This window comes from Mobula birostris, chromosome 21 (assembly GCF_030028105.1).
Source record: "Mobula birostris isolate sMobBir1 chromosome 21, sMobBir1.hap1, whole genome shotgun sequence".
NCBI lineage: Eukaryota > Metazoa > Chordata > Chondrichthyes > Myliobatiformes > Myliobatidae > Mobula > Mobula birostris.
In genome coordinates, this window is record NC_092390.1 from 55,694,664 (window position 1) to 55,718,426 (window position 23,763).

At 44.2% G+C, this 23,763-nt stretch overlaps 1 protein-coding gene across 2 annotated transcripts in view; it reads right to left on the bottom strand.

Moving 5' to 3' along the window:
- Positions 1-23,763, bottom strand: part of inpp5f (inositol polyphosphate-5-phosphatase F) — a 267,473-nt gene that overhangs the window by 47,508 nt on the left and 196,202 nt on the right. For both annotated transcript variants that reach the window (XM_072239523.1, XM_072239522.1), the window contains 3 exons: positions 22,422-22,617; positions 15,459-15,638; positions 5,726-5,793 (listed from right to left, as the gene is read on the bottom strand). In XM_072239523.1, the coding sequence (XP_072095624.1) occupies positions 5,726-5,793; positions 15,459-15,638; positions 22,422-22,617 (444 nt within the window). The remainder of the gene's footprint in view (positions 1-5,725; positions 5,794-15,458; positions 15,639-22,421; positions 22,618-23,763) is intronic.

Sequence of the window (23,763 nt, forward strand, 5' to 3'; positions counted from 1 at the left end):
TTATTCTGGGAATGGAAGAGATGAGAAGCATTTGATGGCTCTGGTCCTGAACTCGCTGCAGTTGAGAAAAATGAGGGGGATCTCGTTGAAACCTATCGAATATTGAAATGCTTAGATAGAGTGGATGTTTCTGATTGTGAGGGGGGCCCAGGACCAGAGTGCATAGCCTCAGAAAAGAGGAACATCCATTTAGACCAGAGACAAGGAGGAACTTCGTCACCCAGATGCTGGTGAATCTGTAGAATTCATTGCCACAGATGGCTGTGGAGGCCAAATCATTGGGTATATTTAAAAGAAAGGTTGACAGGTTCTTGATTAGTTAGGTCATGAAGGGCTACAGGGAGAAGGTAGGATAATGGGGTCGACAGGGATAAAAGTCAGCTACGATTGAATGCTCAAGGAGACTCATGACCATAAGATATAGGAGCAAAATTAGGCTATTTAGCCAATCAAGTCTGCTCCGCCATTTCATCACAGCTGATCCAATTTTCCTCTCAGCCCCAATCTCCTGCCTTCTCCCTGTATCCCTTCATACCCTGACCAATCAAGAAACCTATCAACCTTTGCCTTAAATATACATAAGGATTTGGCCTCCACAGTGCCTATGGCAAATAATTTCACAGATTCACCACTCCCTGTCTAAAGAAATTCCTCCTCATCTCCATTCTAAAAGGACGCCCCTCTATTCTGAGGCTGTGTCCTCTGGTCTTAAGACTCTCCCACCATAGGAAACATCCTCTCCACATCCAGTCTATCAAGGCCTTTCACCATTCATAGGTTTCAATGAGGTCACCCTTCATTCTTCTGAATTCTAGTGAATACAGGCCAATAACCATCAGGTGCTCTTCATATGACAGGCCATTCAATTCCAAAATCATTTTCGTGAATCTCCTTTGAACCCTCTCCAAATCCAGCACATTCTTTCTAAGATAAGAACTCAACCCTGCTCAAAATACACCAAGTGAAGCTACACCAGTGCTTTACAAAGCTTCAGCATTACATCCTTGCTTTTATATTCGAGAACACTTGAAATGAGTGCTAACATTGCATTTGCCTTCTTCGCCACAGACTCAAACTGCAAAATAACCCCTAGGGAATCCTGCACAAGCACACCAAAGTCCCTTTGTGTTTCAGTTTTTTGTATTTTCTCTCCATTTAGAAAAAAGTCAACCCTTTCCTTTCTCCTACCAAAGTGCATGACTGTAGACTTCCCGATACTGTATTCCATCTGCCATTTTTTTGCCCATTTTCCTAATCTGTCAAAGTCCTTCTGTTGCCTCCTTAATTCCTCAGAACTACCCACTCCTCCACCTATCTTCATATCATTTGCAAATTTTACAACGAAGTTATCAATTCCATCATCCGAATCATTGGCATATAACATAAAAAGAATCAGTCCCAATACAGACCCCCATGGAACACCTCTAGTCACCAGCAGCCAGCAAAGATTCCCTTTATTCCCACTTTCTGCCTCTTGCCAATCAGCCACTGCTTTATCCATGCTGAATCTTTCCTGTTATACCATGGGCTCGTAGCTTGTTAAGAGGCCTCATGTATGGGACTTTGTCAAAAGCCTTCTGAAAATCCAATTACATAACATCGACCGATTCTCCTTTGTCTATCCTGCTTGTTACTTCTTCAAAGAATTCCAACAGATTTGTCAGGCAAGATTTTCCCTCGAAGAAACCATGCTGACTATGGCCTATTTTATCATGTACCTCCAAGTACCCTGAGATCTCATCCTTAGTAATCAACTCCAACATCTTCCCAACCACTGAGGTCAGACTAACTGGCCTATAAATTCCTTCCCTCTGCCTCTCTCCTTTCCTGAAGACTGGATTAATATTTGTAATATTCCAGTGTTCCGGAACTGTTCCAGAATCTAGTGATTCTTGAAATGTCATTACTGATGCTTCCATGATCTTTTCCGCCATCTCTTTCGGAACTCTGGGGTGTACACCATCTGGTCCAGGTACCGTATCTACCTTCAGACCTTTCAGTCGCCCAAGAACCTTCTCTCTAGTTATGGTAACACTTCATGCCCCCGACACCTGGAACTTCCACCATACTGCTAGTGTCTTCCACAGTAAAGACTGATGCAAAATACTTATTCAGTTCATCTGCTATTTCATTGTTCCCCATTACTACCTCTCCAGCATTGTTTTCCAGTGGTCTAAGATCCACTCTCACCTCTCTTTTACACTTTATGTATCTGAAGAAATTTTTGGTATCCTCTTTAATATTATTGTCTAGCAGTATTGAATCTGTACTTTCTTAGTGATTTTTAGTTGCCTTCTGTTGGTTTTTCAAAGCTTCCCAATCTTCTAACTTCCCACTAATTGTTTCTCTATTATATGCCCTAGTTTTGGCTTTGTTGGCTTTAACTTCTCTTGTTTAGATGGCTTCTTCCTCTTTAGGATGTATATATCCTGTGCCTTCCGAATTGCTTCCAGAAATTTCAGCCGTTGCTGCTCTGCTGTCATCACTGCCAGTGTTCTTTTTCAATCAATTCTGGCCAAGTCCTCTCTCTAGCTCTGTAATTCCCTTTACTCCACTGTAATATTGATACATCTGACTTTAACTTCTGCTTCTTAAATTTCAGGGTGAATTTCATCATAGTATGATCACTTTCTCCTGCAGGTTCCTTTACCTTAAGCTCTCTAATGAATTCTGGTTCATTGCATAACACTAAATCCAGAATAGCTGATCCTCTAGTGGGCTCAACCACGAGCTGCTCTAAAAATCCATCTTGTATGGATTCTAGAAATTCCTCTCCTATAATTCAGCACCAACCTGATTTTCCAATTCTACCTACATATTGAAGTCCCCCCATGGCATTGCCCTTTTGGCATGCATTTTCCATCTCCTATTGTAGTTTGTAGACCACATCCTCACTAATGTTTGGGGATCTGAATACAACTTCCATCAGGGTGTTTCTACTCTTGTAGTTCCTTAACTGTATCCACAATGACTCAACAGCTTCCAACCTGATGATATTTCTAATGATTTGATTTCATTTTTTATCAACAGAGCAATGCCACCCCCTATGCCTTCCTGCCTGTCCTTTCAATACAATGTGTATCCTTGGAACTCAAGCTCCCAGCTATAACCTTTCAGCCATGATTCAGTGATGCCTACAACATCATACCTGCCAATCTGCAACTGTGCTGCAAGTTCATCTACCTTATTTCATATGCTGCACGCATTCAGATTCAACACCTTCAGTCCTGTATTCACCCTTTCAATTTTGTCTGCCTTTTACGTTGCAACTCATCCTACTGACAGCAATTTTGACTCTCCTCTCCACACATTGTCTGTTTGTAAATCAGCTACCTCATCTTCAGCACTATTACCCGCATTTCCTACGATACTTCTTGCACTGGAATATAGGCAGCTCAGGACACTAGTCACACCATGCTCCACCTTTTGATTCTTAACTTTGTCTGAGGTCTTACCAACATCTGCCTCCACAACCTCTCCACTAACTGTCCCAGCACTGTGGTTCACAACCCCTGCAGCTTAGTCTAAACCCCCCATGTAGCATTAACAAACCTTCCCACCAGGATATTAGCCCCCTCCAGTTCAGGTGCAAACTGTCCCTGGAAGAGAGCCCAATGATCCAAAAATCATATGCCCTCCCGCCTACACCAACTCCTTGGACACATATTAAGACTGTATAACCTTCCTATTTTTAGCCTCACTAGCACGTGGTACGGGTAGTAATACTGAGATCACAACCTTGGAGGTCCTGCCCTTTAACTTAGCATCCAACTACCAATGCAGAACCTCGTCACTTGTTCTACCCATGTCACAATGCTACATGGACCATGACTCTGGCTGTTCAATCTCTACAGGATGCTGAGAACTCCATCCGAGATATTCCGTACCCTGGCACCTGGGAGACAATGTACCATTCAGGAAACTCATTCTTGCCCACAGAACCTCCTGTCTGTTCCCCTAACTAATGAATCCCCTATCACCACAGCGTGCCTCTTCATCCCCCTTCCTGTCTGAGTCACAGACTCAGTGCCACAGATCTGACCACTGTGACTCATTCGCCCAACAGTATCCAAAGTGATATACCTGTTGTTGAGGGGGATGACCAGAGGGGTACTCTACACTGGCTGCTTAACCCCCTTCCTGACTGTCACCCAGTTTCCTGTGTGCTGCACCTTGGGTGTAACTACCTCCCTATACGTCCCTCTATCACCTATTCAGCCTCCCAAATGATCCGGAGTTCATCCAGTTCCTGTTCCAACTCCTTAACGCTGTTTGTTAGAAGCTGCAGCTGGATGCACTTCTCGCAGCTGTAGTCGGCAGGAACACTGCAGGTCCCCGTGCCTTCCCACATCCTGCAAGTGGTTTCACTATCCTGCCTGGCCTCCCTACTGTCCCAAGGTCAGCAGGCATAAAGGAGAAGGGAAAAATCTTGATTAAAGCCTCGAAGAGCTAAAGCCTCAAGATCACCACTGTGACTATGTCCACTCAGATGATGGCTGCTGCACTTGCCCCTCCCTTCCTTTAATTTGCTCTTACTAATCAATGGGCCGAATGGCTAATTCTGGTTCAATGGCTTATGGCTAAAGAGAATGCAAAATCCAGCACCAATAAAGTGATTCACAAATTGTCAATTCACACACTTTAACAACAACAGGAAATATCTAGAGCAGGGGTCCCTAACCTTTTTTGCACCGTGGACCGGTTTAATATTGACAATATTCTTGCAGACTGGCCGACCTGGTGGGGGGGGGGGGTGTTCAAGTAGGGTTAAACTCAACTCGACATGTCTTTTACAGTCAGGGTTGCCAACTTTCTCACTCCCAAATAAGGGACAAAAGTAGTAGTCAAATCCTGGGACACTTTACCCCAGGAAAGACTACCATGACCATGAAGCCTTGCGTGGGCACTTGTGTGCGCATGTGTGACCTGCGCATGTGCGTACATGCCGATTTTTTCTCCCATAAATCGGTTTTGTCTTCATCTTCCCAACTACACCGTACATACATTATTTCTACTTTATATAGGCTGTGTATTTATCATATCATTCCTGCTTTTACTATATGTTGGTGTTATTTATTTTCGGTTTCTATGTGTTATTTGATATGGTTTGTTAGGTTATTTTTTGGGTCTGGGAACGCTCAAAAATTTTTCCCATATAAATTAATGGTAATTGCTTCTTCGCTTCACGCCATTTCGGCACGAAAGGTTTCATAGGAACGCTCTACCTTAGTGGGGCAAATACAGGACAAACCAATTTAGCCCAATATACGGGATGTCCCAGCAAATACGGAACAGTTGGCAACCCTATGTTCAAGTTCAACAGTGCGTGACAGGGAATGAGGGAAGGTGCAGCTGACTCATATCGTTTCCTCACAGCCCGGTAGCACATGCTTTGCGGCCCGGTGGTTGGGGACCGCTGGTATAGAGCACCATGCTGAATAACTCCCTTCTCTTCCCATGCACGGTTCGCTTTCACATTTTAATTACAGATAACAAAACTCCTAGTCATCCAAGTTGTACTAAGATGCAAGACCTCACTGGAGATTTATTGCAGAATTATCTGAAAGAGGGGGCATGAAAATTTGCCTTCACTTGATACTAAATGAAAAGATCGACCCAACCACACGGATAATGGAGGTACATGTTGCAGTAACTTCTCAGCACAATGCTGAAGATCAGCACTTTCACGTCCACTGGATCCATGGAGCGAAAGTGAACATCTCACCTGCTTCCTGTAGATTTTCAGCTGCTCCTCAAAGTGTGCTGCAAACTTGCTGATAGTCTCCTCCTCAGCTGCATAAAGCAGAACATTGGAATGAGCAATTTTTTCAACACAATGTCTGCCTTTACTTATGACTTTTAATTTTGTCTTGGTATTTTTATGACTATATTGATTTATCTTTACAGACTATGTAAAGCACTTTGGGCCTGCATCTTAATATATGAAAGCAGCAATATAATGATATTATCATCAATCACTGAAACAGTATGCAGATCACTCACAGAGAACTAGAAATATTAATAACTGAACCACCTCCAAGGAAGAACTTTTGATAAGTGTACAAAGTGAGTTTATTATCAAAGTGCATACATATCATCATATAATATCTGAGATTCGTTTTCTTTTGGGCATACTCAATAAATCCATAATAGAATAATAACCAATGAAAGACCACATCAACTTGGTGTTCCAACCAGCCTGCAAAAGACACCAAAATGTGCAAATACACAATGAATGAAATAATAATAATAATAAAGAAAGAAGCAATTAATATCAAGAACATGAGATGAAGTGTGGTCCATAAGACTGTGAGACATAGGAGCAGAATGAGGCCATTCAGTCCATCATCCATTTCATCACGGCTGATCCTGGATCCCATACACCTGCCTTCCCACCATATCCCTTGATGTCCCAACCAATCAGGAATCTATCAACTTCTGCTGTAAATATACCCACCGACTTGGCCTCCACTGCAGTCTGTGGCAGAGCATTCCATAGATTCACCACTCTGGCTAAAAAAAATTCCTCCTTACTACTATTCTAAAAGGTCACCCCTCAATTTTGAAGCTGTTCCCTCTAGTTTTGGATACCCCACCAGAGGAAACATCCTCTCCACATTCACATAATTTAGTCCTTTCAACATTCGGTAGGTTAAAATGAGATCCCCCTGCTTTCTTCTAAGTTCCAGTGAGTACACACCCAAAAATGCCAAAGGCTCCTCATATGTTAACACTTCATTCCCAGAATCATCCTCGTGAACCTCCTCTTGGACTCTGTCCAATGACAACACATCCTTCCTGAGATAAGAGGCCCAAAACTGTTGACAATACTCCAAGTGAAGCCTAACTAATGTCTTATAAATGTCTTATATAATGTCAGCATTGTCTCCTTGTTTTTATATTCTATTCCCCTTGAAATAAATGCCAACACTGCACTGCCTTCTTTACTATAGACTCAACCTGTGAATTAACCTTCTGGGAGTTTTGCACGAGGCCTCCCAAGTCCTTTGTTTGAATTTTCTCTCCATTTAGTTAACAGTCGCACTATTGTTCCTTTTACCAAAATGCACTATCATAAATTTCCCAACACTATTCCATCTCCCACTTTTTGCCCATTCTTCCAATTTGTCTAAGACCTGCTGCAATCGCATTGCTTCCTCAGCACTACCTACCCCTCCGTCCATCTTTATATCATCCACAAACTTTGCCACAAAGCCAACAATTCCATTATCTGGATCACTAACAAACAATGTGAAAAGCAGCGGTCCCAATACTGACCCCTGAGGAACACCACTAGTCACAGGCCCCTTTTATTCCCACTCACTGCCTCCTGCCTGTCAGCCATTCTTCTATCCATGCTAGTATCTTTCCTGTAACACCACAGGATTTTATTTGTTAAGCAGTCTCACGTGTGACATCTTATCAAATGCCTTCTGAAAATCTAAGTAAATGATATCCACTGCCTCTCCTTTGTGCACCCTGCTTGTTAGTTCCTCAAGGAACTCTATCGGGCTTGTCAGGGAAAATTTCCCTTTACAGAAACTATGCTGACTGACTTATTTTATCATGTCTCCAAGTACCCCGAAAACTCATCCTTACTAATAGACTCCAACACTTTCCCAACCACTGAGGTTAGGCTAATTGGTCTATAATTTCCTTTCTTTTGCCTTCCTCCTTTCTTAAAGAGTAGAGTGAAATTTGCAATCTTCCAGTCCTCCGGGACCATGCCAGAATCAAGTGATTCTTGAAAGATCATGACCAATGCAAATGTTATCTCCTCAACAACCTCTTTCAGGACTCTAGGTTGTAGTCCATTTGGTCCAAGTGAACTACCCAGCTTAAGACTTCTCAGTTTGCCTTGCACATTTTCCTTTGTAATAGCAATGGCACTCACTCCTGCTCCCTGAAAATCATGGACCTCTGGCATACAGCTAGTGTCTTCCACAGTAAAAACTGAAGCAAAGTATTTATTAAGCTCATTACCATTTCTTTGTCCCCCATTACTACCGCACCAGCATCATTTTCCAGTAGTCTAATATCAATGCTCACCTCCCTTTTACTCTTTATATAACTGAGAAAAAAATTTTAGTATCCTGTTTTATATTATCAGCTAGTTTGCCCTCATACTTCATCTTTTCCCTTCTCATAGGATTTTAGTTGCCTTTTGTTGTATTTTAAAAGTTTCCCAATCATCCAACTTCCCTCTCACTTTTGCTACTTTATATGCTCTTTCCTAGGCTTTTATGCAGTCCTGAACTTCTCCCTCTCAAGTTGCAGTATGAATTCAATCATATTGTGATCACTGCCTCCTAAGGGTTCCTTTATGTTAAGCTCAGGGTTATTACACAACACCCGATAGCCTTTCCCCAAGTAGGCTCATTCACAAGCTGCGCTAAGAAACCATCTCGTAGGCATCCAACAAATTCCCTCTCTTGCGGTCCAACACCAACCTGATTTTCCCAATCCCCTTGCATATTGAAGTCCTTCATTAAAAATGTGACATTACCCTTACTACATGCCTTTTCCAGCCCCTTTGCAATCTCAACCACACATCTTGACCACTATGTGGAGGCTTAACTACGATTCCTGTAATGTTTTTCTTTACCCTTGCAGCTTCTTAACTCCACCCACAAAGATTTGACATTCTCTGACCCCATGTTATCTCTTTCTAAAGATGTAATTCCATCTCTTACCAACAGAGCCACACCACCATCTATGCCTTCCTGCCTGCCCTTTGATGTTAAGCTCCCAACTATGACCTTCCAGCCACAACTCAGTGATGCCAATGTCATACCAACCAATTTCTTAATGTGCCACCAGCTCATCCACCTTATTCCAAATGCTATGTGCATTTAAATACAGCACCTTCAGTCCTGCATTCTTTGCCCTTTTGAATTTTGCCTCTGTGGTACAATTTAACTCCTTGCTCTGTCTTCAGTTGTACCCATTCATTGGCTTGCCCTTCCTTACATTCATATTACATCATCTACTTGTAAACCTGCTGGCTCATCCTCAGCTTCATCATACTGGTTCCCACCCCCCGTCATGTTAGTTTAAACCACTCCCAACAGCTCTAGCAAACCTGCCTGCAAGAATAGTGGTCCCCCTCAGATTCAAGTGCAACCTGTTCCTTTTGTACAGGTCTGTTTTCAAGATCTCCTCCCTTTTTTTAAACTTATGTCATTGGTATCAATATGTACCACAACTTCTGGTTGCTCAAACTCCCTTTGCGGGGTATTGTGGACCTTTGTGGATATTGTCAACCTTTGCAGCCACATTGCCGATTGATTCCGTTCAGGGATTTTAAGTACATTTATTCTCAAAGTATGTATGCAGACAACCATGAAACAAAAAAAAACATGGAACTTGTTCAGTGAAAAGCATCAAACCCCACCTACCTCCCAACACTACCAAGCAAAAGAAAAATCATGCAAACAGCAACAAAAAAAAAGAACGAAAACACAGAATATAAAACACAAAATCCAAAGAGTCCAGGCATATTCAGTTCAGCTCGGTCTTCGCTATCCCACAACCTGTGCAGATTGGTAATACCTCATCCTCACTGACAATCGACACTGGCACACTTAAGGATTTGTGCTTAGCTCACTGCTCTACGCACTCTACACCCATGACTATGTGGCTAGGCATAGCTCAAATGCCATCTACAAATTTGGTGATGATACAAAAATTGTTGACAGGATCTTAGATGGAGACAGGAGGGTGCACAGGAGTGAGATGTAGCAGCTAGACCAAAGAGAGCACTTCATTAGACCAAAGACAACTTGGTGCTCTACCAAACAGGCAGAAATGAGGATCCTGAACCACACTTGGGACACAATAGAGAAGATGGGCAAGGACACACAGAGATGGAGGATCTTCATTGTTGCCCTAAAGGTCAGCGGCACAAGAGGCAGTAACTAGCCATTGCAAATACTTGTGTTTATGTGCTAACAACTGCTCATTCTGCATGCACCACTAAAGGAGCAAGAAAACACCAAGGATCAGAATCTCATCCCTTTCATCTGAGAGATGATACAAAAACTGAACCATGAGGGAAGTTTATCTCTCATCTAGAGAATTGTTTTTTTAAATATCAGTGTTAAGTTCATGGTGAGTACTGACTGCACAATTGGATAATAAATAATCCCAGATGTATTAAGTTGAACATCTAATTATGTAGATGCATTGCCAATAACTACAACAACACATTAAGTGAAGCAAAAATAAATTGCAAATACAAGACCGACAAAATTCCCAGTAGAAACGTCTTCTTCAAGGCTCCTGTGCACCCAGCCTGCAGGTAAATGAGATTTTAAAATTTACACATGAAGAGTTTTGTCAGCACACAGTCAGGAGCAGCTCAGTGGGGCTTTTCACCAACTGGCAGCTCCATCTGTCAAGATCTTCTCTACATCCAGTTAACAAAGCGCTGTCGAGGAAAAGCAGCATCCATGGACTCACTTTCAAGGACTCTTCATCTTACGTTCTTGATACTTATTGCTTATTTATTGCAGAAAATCCGACAAAAAGTAGTGGATACGACCAGTTCATCATGGGTAAAGCCCTCCCCACCGTTGAGCACATCTACATGGAGCGTTGTTGCAGGAAAGCAGCATCCATCATCAGGGAACACCACCACCCAGGACTTGCTCTCTTCTCACTGCTGCCATCAGTAAGGTGGTACAGGAGCTTCAGGACTCACACCACCAGGTTCAGGAAGAATTATTACCCCTCAACCAACAGGCTCCTGAACCAAAGATGATAACTTCACTCGCCCCATCACTGAACTGTTCCCACAACCTATGGACTCATTTTCAAAGACTCTCCATCTTACACTCTCGGTATTTATTGCTTAGTATTTACTAGTATTTGTTCGCCTGTCCTGTTGGGTGCAGCCTTGCATTGATTCTATTGTGTTTCTTGTATTTACTGTGAATGCCCACAAGACATTGAATCTTGGGATGTAAATAGTGACACATATGTACTTTGAACGGCTTCAACAAAATATAGTAAGCAATGAGAGCAGGAGGCAAGTCATGGAAAGGATCCAAAAACTAGATGCCATTGTTTTAAGGTGAAAAAGGAAAGATTTCAAAATAACTTTGAGGGGAAGCTTCTTCTTGTGCAAGGTGGTGAGTACATAGCAAGAATTGTCCCAGAAGACAGCTGAGGCAGGTCTGATAACAATATTTCAAAGACTTTTGGATAAATAACAGAGGCTTCAAGGGATATAAGCCAAATGCAGGCAAATGGGATTAACTTACGTGGGCACATAGGTGACCACGGATGATTTGGGCCATAGGGCTTGTTTCAATGGAGATTTACACAATGACTCTACCACACTCAGTCAGTGGCAGACCCAAATCAATAAAAAGGAGACAAGTCCCTGTTAATGCTACGCACACAAAATGCTGGAGGAGCTCAGCAGGTCAGACAGCATCTATGGAAATGAACAAACAATTGACATTCTGGGCCGAAACCCTTCATCAGGACTGGAAAGGAAGAGGGAAGCTGACAGAATATAAAGGTGGGGGGCGGGGGGAGGAGGCTAGCTAGAAGGTGATAGGTGAAGCCAAGTGGGTAGGAAAGATATAGGGCTGGCGAAGAAGGAAGCTGATAGGAGAGGGGAGTGGACCATGGGAGAAAGGGAAGGAGGAGGGGCACTAGAGGAAGATGATAGGAAGGTGAGAAGAGGTAAGAGGCTGGAGTGGGGAATAGAAGAACAGGGGAGGGGGAGGGAGGAGGAATCAATATTCATGCCGTCAGGTTGGAGGCTAGCCAGATGGAATATCAGGCGTTGCTCCTCCACCCTGAGGGTGGCCAGATATTACAATACAATCTGCATGATTTTTTAAAATCTCCCTTTCAAGTAGCCACAAACATATTTTTTGTAGAACTATCCACAATAATTTCTAATTTACCCTTTAAGAAGCAATAGCCATAATTTTATTAATACTTTATTCTTTGATTTGTTTTACAACAGAACTACAATATACTTTAATTAATGCTGTAAGACTTAATGTGAAACCGATGCAATGGTGCAACATTTTAAACTTCAAAGGTAGATTTTGTCTATTGAATTACCAATATTTGACTACCTCCACCCATCCACCAAAAGGGGAGCTTCCCAGTGGCCAAATATTTTAATTCCAATACCTATTCCAACATGTTGGTCTTGAGCCTCCTCTTGTGCCAGAATAAGGCCACTCTCAGGGTGGAGGAGCAACACCTTATATTCTGTCTGGCTACCCTCCAACCTGATGGCATGAATATCAGTTTCTCCTTCCAGTAAAAAAATTATTTTCCCTGCCCCTCCTCTCTTCCTCTATTCCCCACTCTGGCCTCTTACCTCTTCCCACCTGCCTACAATCACCCACGGAGTCCCCTCCTCCTATGGTCCACTCTCTTCTCCTATTAGACTCCTTCCTCTCCAGCCCTTCACCTTTCCCACCCGCTGGACTTCACCAATCACATTCCAGCTAGCCTCCCTCCCCTTATCCCACTACTTTATTCTCTCGTCTTCCCTCTTCTTTTTCAGTCCTGAAGGAAAGTCTTGGCCCAAAACATTGATTGTTTATTCATTTCCATGGACCTGCTTTGGATTTCCAGCATCTGTCTCATGCTTAATATTTGACTCTGGAATGTTGGAATTCTGACAAGGTTGATATGAGGGACAGGAAGCACAAATCAATCATTTGGTACTGATAATGTCAAACTAGCTCAGTGAAATTGCCAAGTTTAAAGAATACACCCTAACTTTCAGACAGCCAAAATAAATATGAAAACCTGGTTTGGCGGTAGTCGAGACAAAAACAAAACAAGTACTGTGGAAAATATCCACAAACCACACACGGGTGTAAGAGTGCTTTCGGTCCATGTGTACGGAGTCAGACAGGGAGGGCGCTGTTCTGTCTGTGTACGTCTTTGCCCGAAGAAGTTTTCCCTGTGTTGTGCTTACTCAATACCAAAAAGCAGGAAAGAGGTAGTCATGATGAATTGAGAAAGGCCATTCAGCCCATCAACTTCTGGGCACCCTGCCTGTATTAATCCCATCTTTCAGCAGTTGGTCAGTAGTAACCTTCAATGCCTTGGTGATTGAGGTCTTCATCAACACACGACTTAAATGCCATTAACAACTCTATTTCTCTTTGGTAGTGCACTCCAGGTACCAACCATTGAGTAAAGAAACCCTCAGAACCCCTCTAAACCTAAACTATGTTCTTTAGTTATATTTCCCTCTGATAGGGGGGAAGAATTAATGCAGATTACCCAATCTGTATCCCTCAATTTTAAATACCTCAATCATAACATACAGGGACAGAATTAGGCCATTCAACCAGTCGAGTCTGCTCCACCATTCGATCATGGCTGATTTATTATCCCTCTCAACCCCATTCTCCTGCCTTCTCCCCATAACTTTTGACATCCTTACTAGTCAAGAACCTATTGAACTCTGCTTTAAATATACCCAATGACTTGGTTGCCACACAGGAATGGAGGGAGTGGGCGCTACATCTGTAGTTTGTACTATCTTTCCTTACTAGTGGGCTCCCTCCAAGTCACATAGCATCCAGATAATGCTGCTCCTTCAGCTTCCACCGTCACAGTGGGACTGATCCAGGGGTCCGAATCTGGGGTCCACAGACCCTCGGATAATGGTCGGGGTCCTTGGCATAAATAAAGGTTGGGAACGCCCGGACTGTTCCTTTACTAGAGAGATTTCCATCACCTTCAAGGGCAATAAATGCAGAGACTGACTCAGCTCCCTGGCTCCACCACATTGACGTTTCATAATTGGCAACACAGAAATGCAGTGTCAGGGGTTGTTCATTTACGGCAAAGCATTATATTGATAAAAAGGCATTATTAATAACATGATGTATGCTCTAGAGTTTTCTGTAGAAAAACCTGCCAAGAACAATCACAGACCTGGAAAGATCATGACTGAATTAAATTGACTTTATTACTTACATCCTTCATATACATGAGTAAAAGCCTTTACATTACCTCTCCGTCTAAATGTGCAATGTGCGATTTATAGTAATTTATAATAAACAGTATGTACAACAATATAACAGAGATCTCCCAGTGGCCACACATTTTAATTTCACGTCCCATTCCCATTCTGATATGTCTATCTACGGCCTCCTCTACTGTAAAGATGAAGCCACACTCAGGTTGGAGGAACAACACCTTATATTGCGTCTGGGTAGCCTCCAACCTGATGGCATGAACATTGACTTCTCTAACTTCTGCTAATGCCCCACCTCCCCCTCGTACCCCATCCATTATTTATTTATATACACACATTCTTTTTCTCTCTCTCCTTTTTCTCCCTCTATCCCTCTGACTATACCCTTTGCCCATCCTCTGGGCTTTTCCACCCCCCCTCCCCTTTTCTTTCTCCCTAGGCCTCCTGTCCCATGATTTTCTCATATCCCCTTTGCCAATCACCTGTCCAGCTCTTGGTTCCATCCCTCCCCCTCCCCCTTTCAAATCTTTCACTGGCTCTTCTTTCTGTTAGTCCTGACGAAGGGTCTCGGCCCAAAACGTCGACTGTACCTCTTCCTAGAGAAGCTGCCTGGCCTCCTGCATTCACCAGCAACTTTTATGTGTGTTGCTTAACAGAGATACAGATGTGTCAGCATGAATTAATCAGTCTGATGACCTGGTGGAAGAAGCTGTCCCGGAGCCTGTTGGTCCTGGCTTTTATGCTGCGGTACCGTTTCCCGGATGGCAGCAGCTGGAACAGTTTGTGGTTGGGGTGACTCGGGTCCCCAATGATCCTTCAGGCTTTTTTTTGTATGTGTCTTTGTAAGTGTCCTGAATAGTGGGAAGTTCACATCTACAGATATGCTGGGCTGTCCGCACCACTCTCTGCAGGGTTCTGCGATTGAGGGAGGTACAGTTCCCATACCAGACAGTGATGCAGCCAGTCAGGATGCTCTCAATTGTGCCCCTATAGAAAGTTGAACACCATACAACAGGGCACATAACGAATGAGCGAATGATGTATGCTTCCAACTAGGGAGATTGCAATAAGTACTGGGGGAATCTAGGGCTGCACGGATGAACTGAACTAATATTCCAAATAGTTCAGTAAGTGCTGAAATTTTGATCAGATTGTAAGTATATTGCTACCGTATATGCGCTATATGTGCCATATGCTGTGCATGACTGTTAAGACTGTAAGACAAAGGAGCAGAATTACCCCAGATGGTCCATTGAGTCTGCTCTACCATTTCATCATGGCTGATTAAGTTGCCTCTCAGCCCCAATCTCCTGCCTTCTCCCCATAACCCTTCACGCCTTGACTAATCGAGAGTATTGGAACTGTGCTTTTCATCTGGCCCCAGAGGAAAGTTCTTTCATTTGGCTGAAGTCGTGGCTAATCAAGTACAGTTGAACAATAATTAAACTCGAACTCTGAAGTGGAGAAAGCCACAGTTCTCACTTACGTTTGTCCAGTCTTGGACGAGGATTATATCGATACCCAATCTGACTCCAAAACACAGGCACTGATCCGCGGGCCTGGACAAACGACAGGGTGTGACTGTGTACGTGGATGAGCTGCTCTGTCTCCACGTAATTCGCCACATTTCCATTCTCATCCACACCTCGACGCTTATAGCGCATTCCTGCAGCATTTGAACAAGGGCACAAGTTAAACCAAGTCCAGCTCGACCAAGTAAATTTGATGATTAATTGACATTTATAATGGTGACAATGGAGCCACATAAATTTCTGTATTGATTCAATAGAAAGGCCACATCAAACCTCATCATTACCACATCTTGGAACTAAAATCAAGGATCACCCTCCAGGACAGGAGACCAATCCAAAATACTTGTCAAGAGCAACTGAGAGGTAGACAGATAAGATACCTTATTAAAGTGCACAGATGTACAAAGTAAGAGAAAAAAAGACCTTAAAAATAAGCTGTACACAATTTACAAGTCAATCGTGGCTGAGACCTAGAATGACCTCATATAGCAGTCTTTAGAGCAGTGCAGTTGTCTTAGTCTATTACCGAAAGTGCTCCTCTGTTCAGCCAAGGTGGCAAGCAGGGTGAGAATTTTCAGGATTTTCTGGAGGGTCTTTTGTTCTACCACAGCCTCCAGCGTGGCCAGTTTAACTCCTATAACAGAGCCAGTCTTTCTAATCAGTTTATTGAGCCTGTTAGCATCAGCCATATTGATACCATTGACAATGCATAAAAGATTGTACTAGTGACAAAAGACAGGTAGAACATGAGAAGGAGAGGCTTGTGCATTCCAAAGGACCCTCAGTCTCCTCAGGAAGTAGAGGTGACCCTGGCCCTTCTTGTACACAGTCTCTGTGTTAGTGCTCCAATCAAATCTGTCGTCGAGGTTCACCCCCAAGGCACCTGTAGGTCCTCACCACATCCACATCCTCACCATCAATAGTAACAGGGAACAGTGCAGGCTTGGTCTTCCTACGGTCCATCAGCATCTCCTTTACAGTATATATAAAACCAGGGTGCCGAAGACTCTTGCACAGTACTGTATTTGTCAACGTGGAGCAGAAAGCTGGTTTGTAAGTTTGGTAGGAGCAAAGCACAATGGGAATGGCAAGGGTGGAAGGCCACGAGAAGGTGTTGGACAGGTGGCAGAGGAGTGCCAGGGTGGAGGGTGCATGGGTGCAAGACACACCCAGTCCTGAGACACCAGGCAAGGTCATTTGATGCCAGACAATTGGTTTATTGATCATTACAGAATGTCTCTCAGGTGCTTCTTGCTCCCTCCCCTCTCCCTTCCCCTTTTCCCAACCACAATTCCCCTCTCCCTGGCCCTTTCCCACTCTCAGTCCAGAATAGAGACCCATATCAGAGTCAGGTTTATCATCACCCACATATGTCATGAAACTTGTTTTGCAGCAGTAGTGCAGTGCAGTACATAAAATTACTACAGTACTGTGCAAAAGTCTGAGGGTGGGGTATCGCACAGTAAGATTTCACTGCTAATGTAATGGCCTCCCTGTAATGTCTTATGCCAATACAAAGGTTTCTATGTAGCAGCAATGTTTGGGTTATGACTAGAGATAACAGGGGCTTTGGCATGTGTGCCATCCAATGAGAGGCGTGTTGTTTCTTTCTTGTGGGTCTGAGAGAAGGGATTTGCGGACTTTTGTCGAAGAGAGAAGAAGAGAGATGAAGGGGCCCTTTTTTTTGTTTCTTTACTAACCATATAGTCAAATTAAGATTTATAAAGCTCAATCATTTAATTGCATATTGTGTACCGCTTGTTATTTCGTAGTACTGACTTGTAACCAGGGAACACATCACGCAGCATCCACCCAAACAAGATTTTTCAAGTTTGGCCGGGCCAGAAGCTGTCTTCTCCTAGCCAAACTGAACCGGAGGGTCACTATATATATAGGTCACCATTGTGTAAGGTGTAGCACCAGCTTAGGAGCCCGACCCCCCCACCCACCCACCCAACCCCTGGATCAGGGTCACGTGAAGCCATGGGAGCAGGTGGTGGACGGTCACCCAAACTGCCTAGAAGAAGGTAATGGCAAACCACTTCTGCAGAAAAATATGCCAAGAACAATCATGGTCATGGAAAAACCATAATCGCCTACATCATACCACACATACAAACATAATGACCAAACGCTCCCATTTCCTCCCGCATCTCAGATATGCAGTTTGATAGGTGAATTCACTACATTAATTGCCTGTAGTTCATAGATGACTGGCAGATTAAGTGGGGGCGGGGGGAGTAGCGATGGGAACGAGAGCATAGGTTGCAGGGAGCATTAGTGAGAAATAAGATTGTTCTGTGAGCTGGTACTGATTTGATGGGCAGAAATTGCCATTCCAAAGCCAACTGAATTTAAAAACCTCTCCTGAGAGCACTGGCATACCCCTCTGAACTGGAATATGTCCAACATCAGTGCCAAGTGAAAGCCAAGTTTGTTGTCATAAGCACAGTGACAAGTTGCACAGATGCAATGAAAAACCTACTTGCAGCAGGTTTGTGTGGCTTGCAGAAGCTGGACAGGTCCCATCTTCCACAGGATCAGGACCGGTGATCCAGAGATCTAAAGCCCCCACCCTCTTTCTCTCCCCTCCACTATTCGATAACTACACGTACGGGGTTTTTCTTTTGTTACATTTAAAATGGCAATTTTGTTATGTTAATCTGTGGAATGCGGCTTTGTTGTGTTTAACGCTGCAGAGAGTTTGCGCTAACAGTTTGTTTTACTTTAAATGAGATAACCAGGTTCTATTAGCCAATGGGTGGTTATGTATCATTTTGTTTTCAGATGCCATGCTGTATGATATGACTGTGGACTGGGTTTTGGTGGGGAGTCGGCAGGAGAGACGAGGAGGACGGCGGACGTGCGGAGAGGCTCCAGTCAATCACTCCGGGTGGTCCCGAGCCGTGGGTCGACGGAATTCGGGTGGTTGTCTGACATCGAACTTGAGCTCCAATGGTAGCGCGCGAAGAACTTGGACTTTGATAAGTGCTGGCGCCTTTTTTTCCCCATTACTTTCCTCTCTGTATCAAGTGTATATTAATGTCATAGAATTAGTAATATCTATAAAGTATATTTGTTAAAATTTACTGGGTGTGCTGGCTGATGATTGATGTTTGTGATTGATTCGGGCGACGACTGACCCTAAGGGGAGTGTTGAAGCAGGTGCTGGGCGGGATTTCCCCTAGACATACACGAGCCAATATAACGGAACGTTACAAGTGGGGGCTCGTCCGGGATCTGGATTTTTTTTTCGGGAAAGTTGTACTTGTTGTTGCGGTAAGTGGTGTGAAGATGGAGCGAGATAAGATTGTAAGGTGGTGTGAATTGGAGGAGGTACCGGTGAATCATGCGTGTGGTAAGCGGGGTCGACTATCGCATTTCGGCAGAGGTACTGGTGCGAGGGTTGAGTTTGATTAAAGGTATCGGGCAGGTAGAACTTGTAGCTAGAAGGGGTGGGAAAGAACTGGAGGCTAGCTGGATGTTGGTGTGGACGAGTGCCGACGTCATGACTTTAGAATTACCAGCGACAGTCCACGTCCAGGGGGAGGCGGGGCCGTGGGGTCTCCATACCCTCCCCGAGGATGCAAGTGAGGAGGAGCTAGATGAGGCCCCCGGCCGGGTGCCCGTAGCAAGAGGTAGAGGTGTGGAGTGGGAAGGTTTGGCCAGGCCCCACCCCCATGGGCTTGAGGAGACTGCCGAGTTAACGGCTGCCATTACCTCCCTGGCAAGAAGGGTTGAGGGGCCCCGCCCGAAGCTGAGAATTTTCTCGGGAGTCAAGTCCACCCTGGAAGGGGAGGATGACTATGATACCTGGGTTGAAGATACATCCCAATTGTTAGAGGTGTGGCCAGTTTCGGATGAGGAAAAGGGACAGCGATTGGTGGAAAGCTAAGGGGCAGGGCGGCCCGGGTGGTCCGCGATCTGAGAGCGGCACGCCCCTTGGCTTCCCTATCAGAGTGTTTGGACGCTTTGGAGGAAGTGTTTGGACTGTCAGGGGATCCCTGGCGGCATTTAGCAGAGTTTCAACGGATGGGGCAGAGAAGAGGGGAAAAGCTCTCAGACTATGCTTTCAGGCTGGAAGGAAAGCTTACGGGGTTGCTGTGACGAGGGATAGTGAGGGAGGACGATGTGGCGGAGTTAAGGATGAGCCAGATATGTAGCGGTTCCCGGGAGGATGACAGGGTGTTGCAGAGCCGCCTGTATTACAGCCGGCATTGGGGGAGGAGAGGGTGGAGGCAGAACCCAAGCCAGAGGGCTCACAGGGGCAGAGGGATCCCGGTGAAGAGGAAGGTCCGTCAGATAGGCTCGAGGGGTCAACTGGGGTGTCTGAACAGGGAGAGACAGCAGAGGAAGTACAGAGGCCTCAGAGGAGTAGGCATCCCCGGGAAAGACTCACTTATATAGCGCCAGGAGAGCAGGGTGTGATCTCTACTGCCCTGCAAAGTTATGTCACTGCTTTATGCACCTGGGTTGGGTTTTGTGTTTTACAAGGAGCACTGGTGAACTCTGTTAACATCATGAGGGCATGACTTTTTGAGGTGGGGGGAGAGTGTACGGGGTCTTTCTTTTGTTACATTTAAAATGGCGATTTTGTTATGTTAATCTGTGGAATGTGGCTTTGTTGTGTTTAACGCTGCAGAGAGTTTGCGCTAACAGTTTGTTTTACTTTAAATGAGATAACCAGGTTCTATTAGCCAATGGGTGGTTATGTATCGTTTTGTTTTCGGATGTCATGCTGTATGATATGACTGTGGACTGGGTTTTGGCGGGGAGTCAGCAGGAGAGACAAGGAGGACGGCGGATGTGCAGAGAGGCTCCGGTCGATCACTCCGGGTGGTCCCGAGCCGTGGGTCGACGGAATTCGGGTGGTCGTCTGACATCGAATTGAGTTCCAACGGTAGCGCGCGAAGAACTTGGATTTTGATAAGTGTTGGCGCCTTTTTTTTCCCATTACTTTCCTCTCTGTATCATAGAATTAGTAATATCTATAAAGTGTATGTGTTAAAATTTACTGGGTGTGCTGGCTGATGATTGATGTTTGTGATTGATTCGGGCGACGACTGACACTGAGGGGAGTGTTGAAGCAGGTGCTGGGCGGGATTTCCCCTAGACATACATGAGCCAATATAACGGAACGTTACATACACTACTTTCTTGCCTATCCTCAGATTCGTAAACTCACTCGCATGTGGCACTGAAAGTAACCCACGGAAAATCTTGACGGTCCTACTTTTTAAACTAAAACTTTGTTTGATGATTAGGATGGCTCAGCTCATCACTGGGACTCAACTACCAAACCTGGAGACAATCTACAAATCTGTATGCCTACAGCACGCTTGTATCATCATTAAAGACCCATCCCAAGATGTCCTAAGTCCTAAGCACATATATACTCATGCAGAGTACTGTAGAAATTTTATATATTGCATTGCACTGCTGCCGCAAAGATAAAGCAAATTTCATGACATACATGAGTGATGATAATCCTGATTCTGATGTGGGTCTCTATTGTGGACTGAGAGTGGGAAGGGGGCAGGGAAGGGGAGAGAGAACAGGAAGCATCAGAGAGACATTCTGTAATGATTAATAAACCAACTGTTTGGAATCAAATGACCTTATCTGGTGTTTCAGGGCTGGGTGTGTCTGCACCTGAGCCAGCCCCACCCTGGCACTCCTTCTCTGCCACCTGTCCCATACCTCTCACGCGGCACACATAGTCGCTACTCCCACCAGATTTATAAACTCTCTCTCCATTCCACATTGACAAGTACAGTACTGTAAGTACAGTACAGTAAGTCTTAGGCACCCTAGCTATACATATGTGCCTAACTCTTTTACACAGTACTGTATATACAATCTAATGCTACATGCAGCATCTTACCCATTCATGGCGATACAGGGGCTTGCAATTTGATAATCCCAAAGAACTTAATGTGGTTTCAAAGGACTGGTTTCATTAAATAGTTCAATTAACTACTGTCACAAACTCAAGCAGTAACATAGAAATGGTCAGAAATTTTCTTCTTGATTTTTAAAATCAGAAATGCAAATTGCTTCAATTTCTAAACACTCAGAATTTCTGGTCATTTAAACCATTTATCTGATAGCATGCTAATTAGCTTTTCGCATCTGGAACTTCTCTGCAGATTGCTGGTGGAAGGGGAGGGCTGCTGCAGAGAAGGAGCTCCTTTACAAGGATTCACTGTGATACATGAAAGTTTTCTGCTCCTTAATTTAAACTCGAAATAAAAGAAGAAATCAAAAGATAAGCAGCTGTCAGAAGTCTACCAAAAAGGCTGGAAACACTCAGAAGTCACACAGAATCCATCGGAAAAAAACCAGAATTATAGGTTCTTTATTAGTCAGGACCTCAAAGATTACAAGGAGAAGGAAGGAGAATGGGGTTGAAAAGGATAATATCTGTCATGATGGAAAGGTGGAGCAGATTCAATGGGCTGAATGGCCTCTAATTCTGCTCCTATGTCTTTCAGTCTTAATGTTTCAGACTGAACACCAGTTAAAAGTTTCTCTTTCCATAGATTGAGATTGAGTACTCCAGCATTTCCATATTTCTTAAAGGATGTCTTCAGAAATTGACAGACTGCAGTTGATTGGCTATGAAGGATGTGGTATCATCATTTAGGACTGGAGATGGTATCAGTGCTTAGTGCAAAAAGATACATGTCCAAAACAAAAGAAGCCAGTCAATATCAACATACAGTGCTGTGCAAAAGCCTTAAGCATATATATAGCAAGGGTGCCTTAGACTTTTGTCAACGTGGAGTAGAGAGAGTGTTTGATTTCAGCTCGACGACCCTTTGTCAGAACTGGTGAATCTCAGAACACACCTGCCAAACAAATGGAGTGGAGAAATGATGTTTGTCTCAAGCACGTAGCTTGACGTGGTTCAATACCTGCTCTGTGCCGACTTCTCCTCGAAATGATTGCCACTAAAAATCTTGGATGGATATCATCCACACACTGCTCCTGAGACGGAGTTTCGGGACTGCTCTTCTCATCATCAGAAGATTCATTATAATTGACAACCAGTTCTTCAATCTGCACAAACCCTTGGATTATTGGAACAATCCAGAAATCTGCTTTGGGATCCTGTAAGAGAACAATATTCACATTTACTTATTGATTGATTGATTGAGATACAGTGTGGAACAGGCCCTACCAGCGCTTCGAAGTGCACCATCCAGCAACCCCCCACTTAACCCTAACCTAACCATGGGACAATTTACAATGATCAATTAATCTACCATCCGATACGTTTTTGGACTGTGGGAGGAAACTGGAGCACCCAGAGAAAACCCACATACTCCATAGGGAGGACATACAGATTCCTTACAGATGACATCGGAATTAATCACCGACCTCCAACTCCGCGAGCTGTAATTGTGTCGCGCTAACCGCTACCCCGCCATGGCTCGATATTCACATTTAATCTGATGCCAGAGTTATTGCCACCAACCTGTGAGAAGTTGAACTTGTTTCCCTGTGGGCAGTTACATTGCAATGGTTGCAGAATCCTCTCAGCTGCTATTTTCAGGTCCACAGTAATTAAAGCGAACAAAATGTTTCTCAGCAAGGCAATTCAACTTCAGGAAGAGGCTCCTACAGAGTCACGACTACAATAATTGAGGGGCTTCCTCAGCCAACCCGCACCCTTCCTCTCCAGTGGAACTTTGTTCCACAGTCCTCCCACCGGCCCCCTGCAGTGCTGCCCCAAGCTTTAGTTCATCCCTCAGCACCTACTCCTGCAGCCTGGAACGTGCCAGTCGGCAGCATTCCTCCATGGCAGGGGTTCCACAGACTGGTGTCCACAGACCCCTCAGTTAACGTAGGGGTCCATGCATAAGAGGGTTGGGAACCCCTGCTCTACGGACATTTTGATGTGCTGGCAGACCAACAAACTTCAGGCAGACCACAGGGCGATGTTCACAATGACTTGATGATCTGCCAGCAGCGTTCGATATTTGTCTCCTTTCATAATACAAAGGCTGGAGGACACTATCAACCATGAAGCTGGACACGGATGAAAACATGAAGCAGGCTAAAAGGATGAGGCTTCGGATGTCCAGGAGTTGCTCATAGACATTCAATAAATTCACATCCACAAGAATTCCAAGCTTCCTGACAGATACTTAGCAAGGGCCGGGTTAAGGGGAAGACAGATGAATTTCACACATAGCTGCACGGTGTCAAGGAATCCAGGTTCTTGTCAAACCAATGGCCAACAGAACTGACATT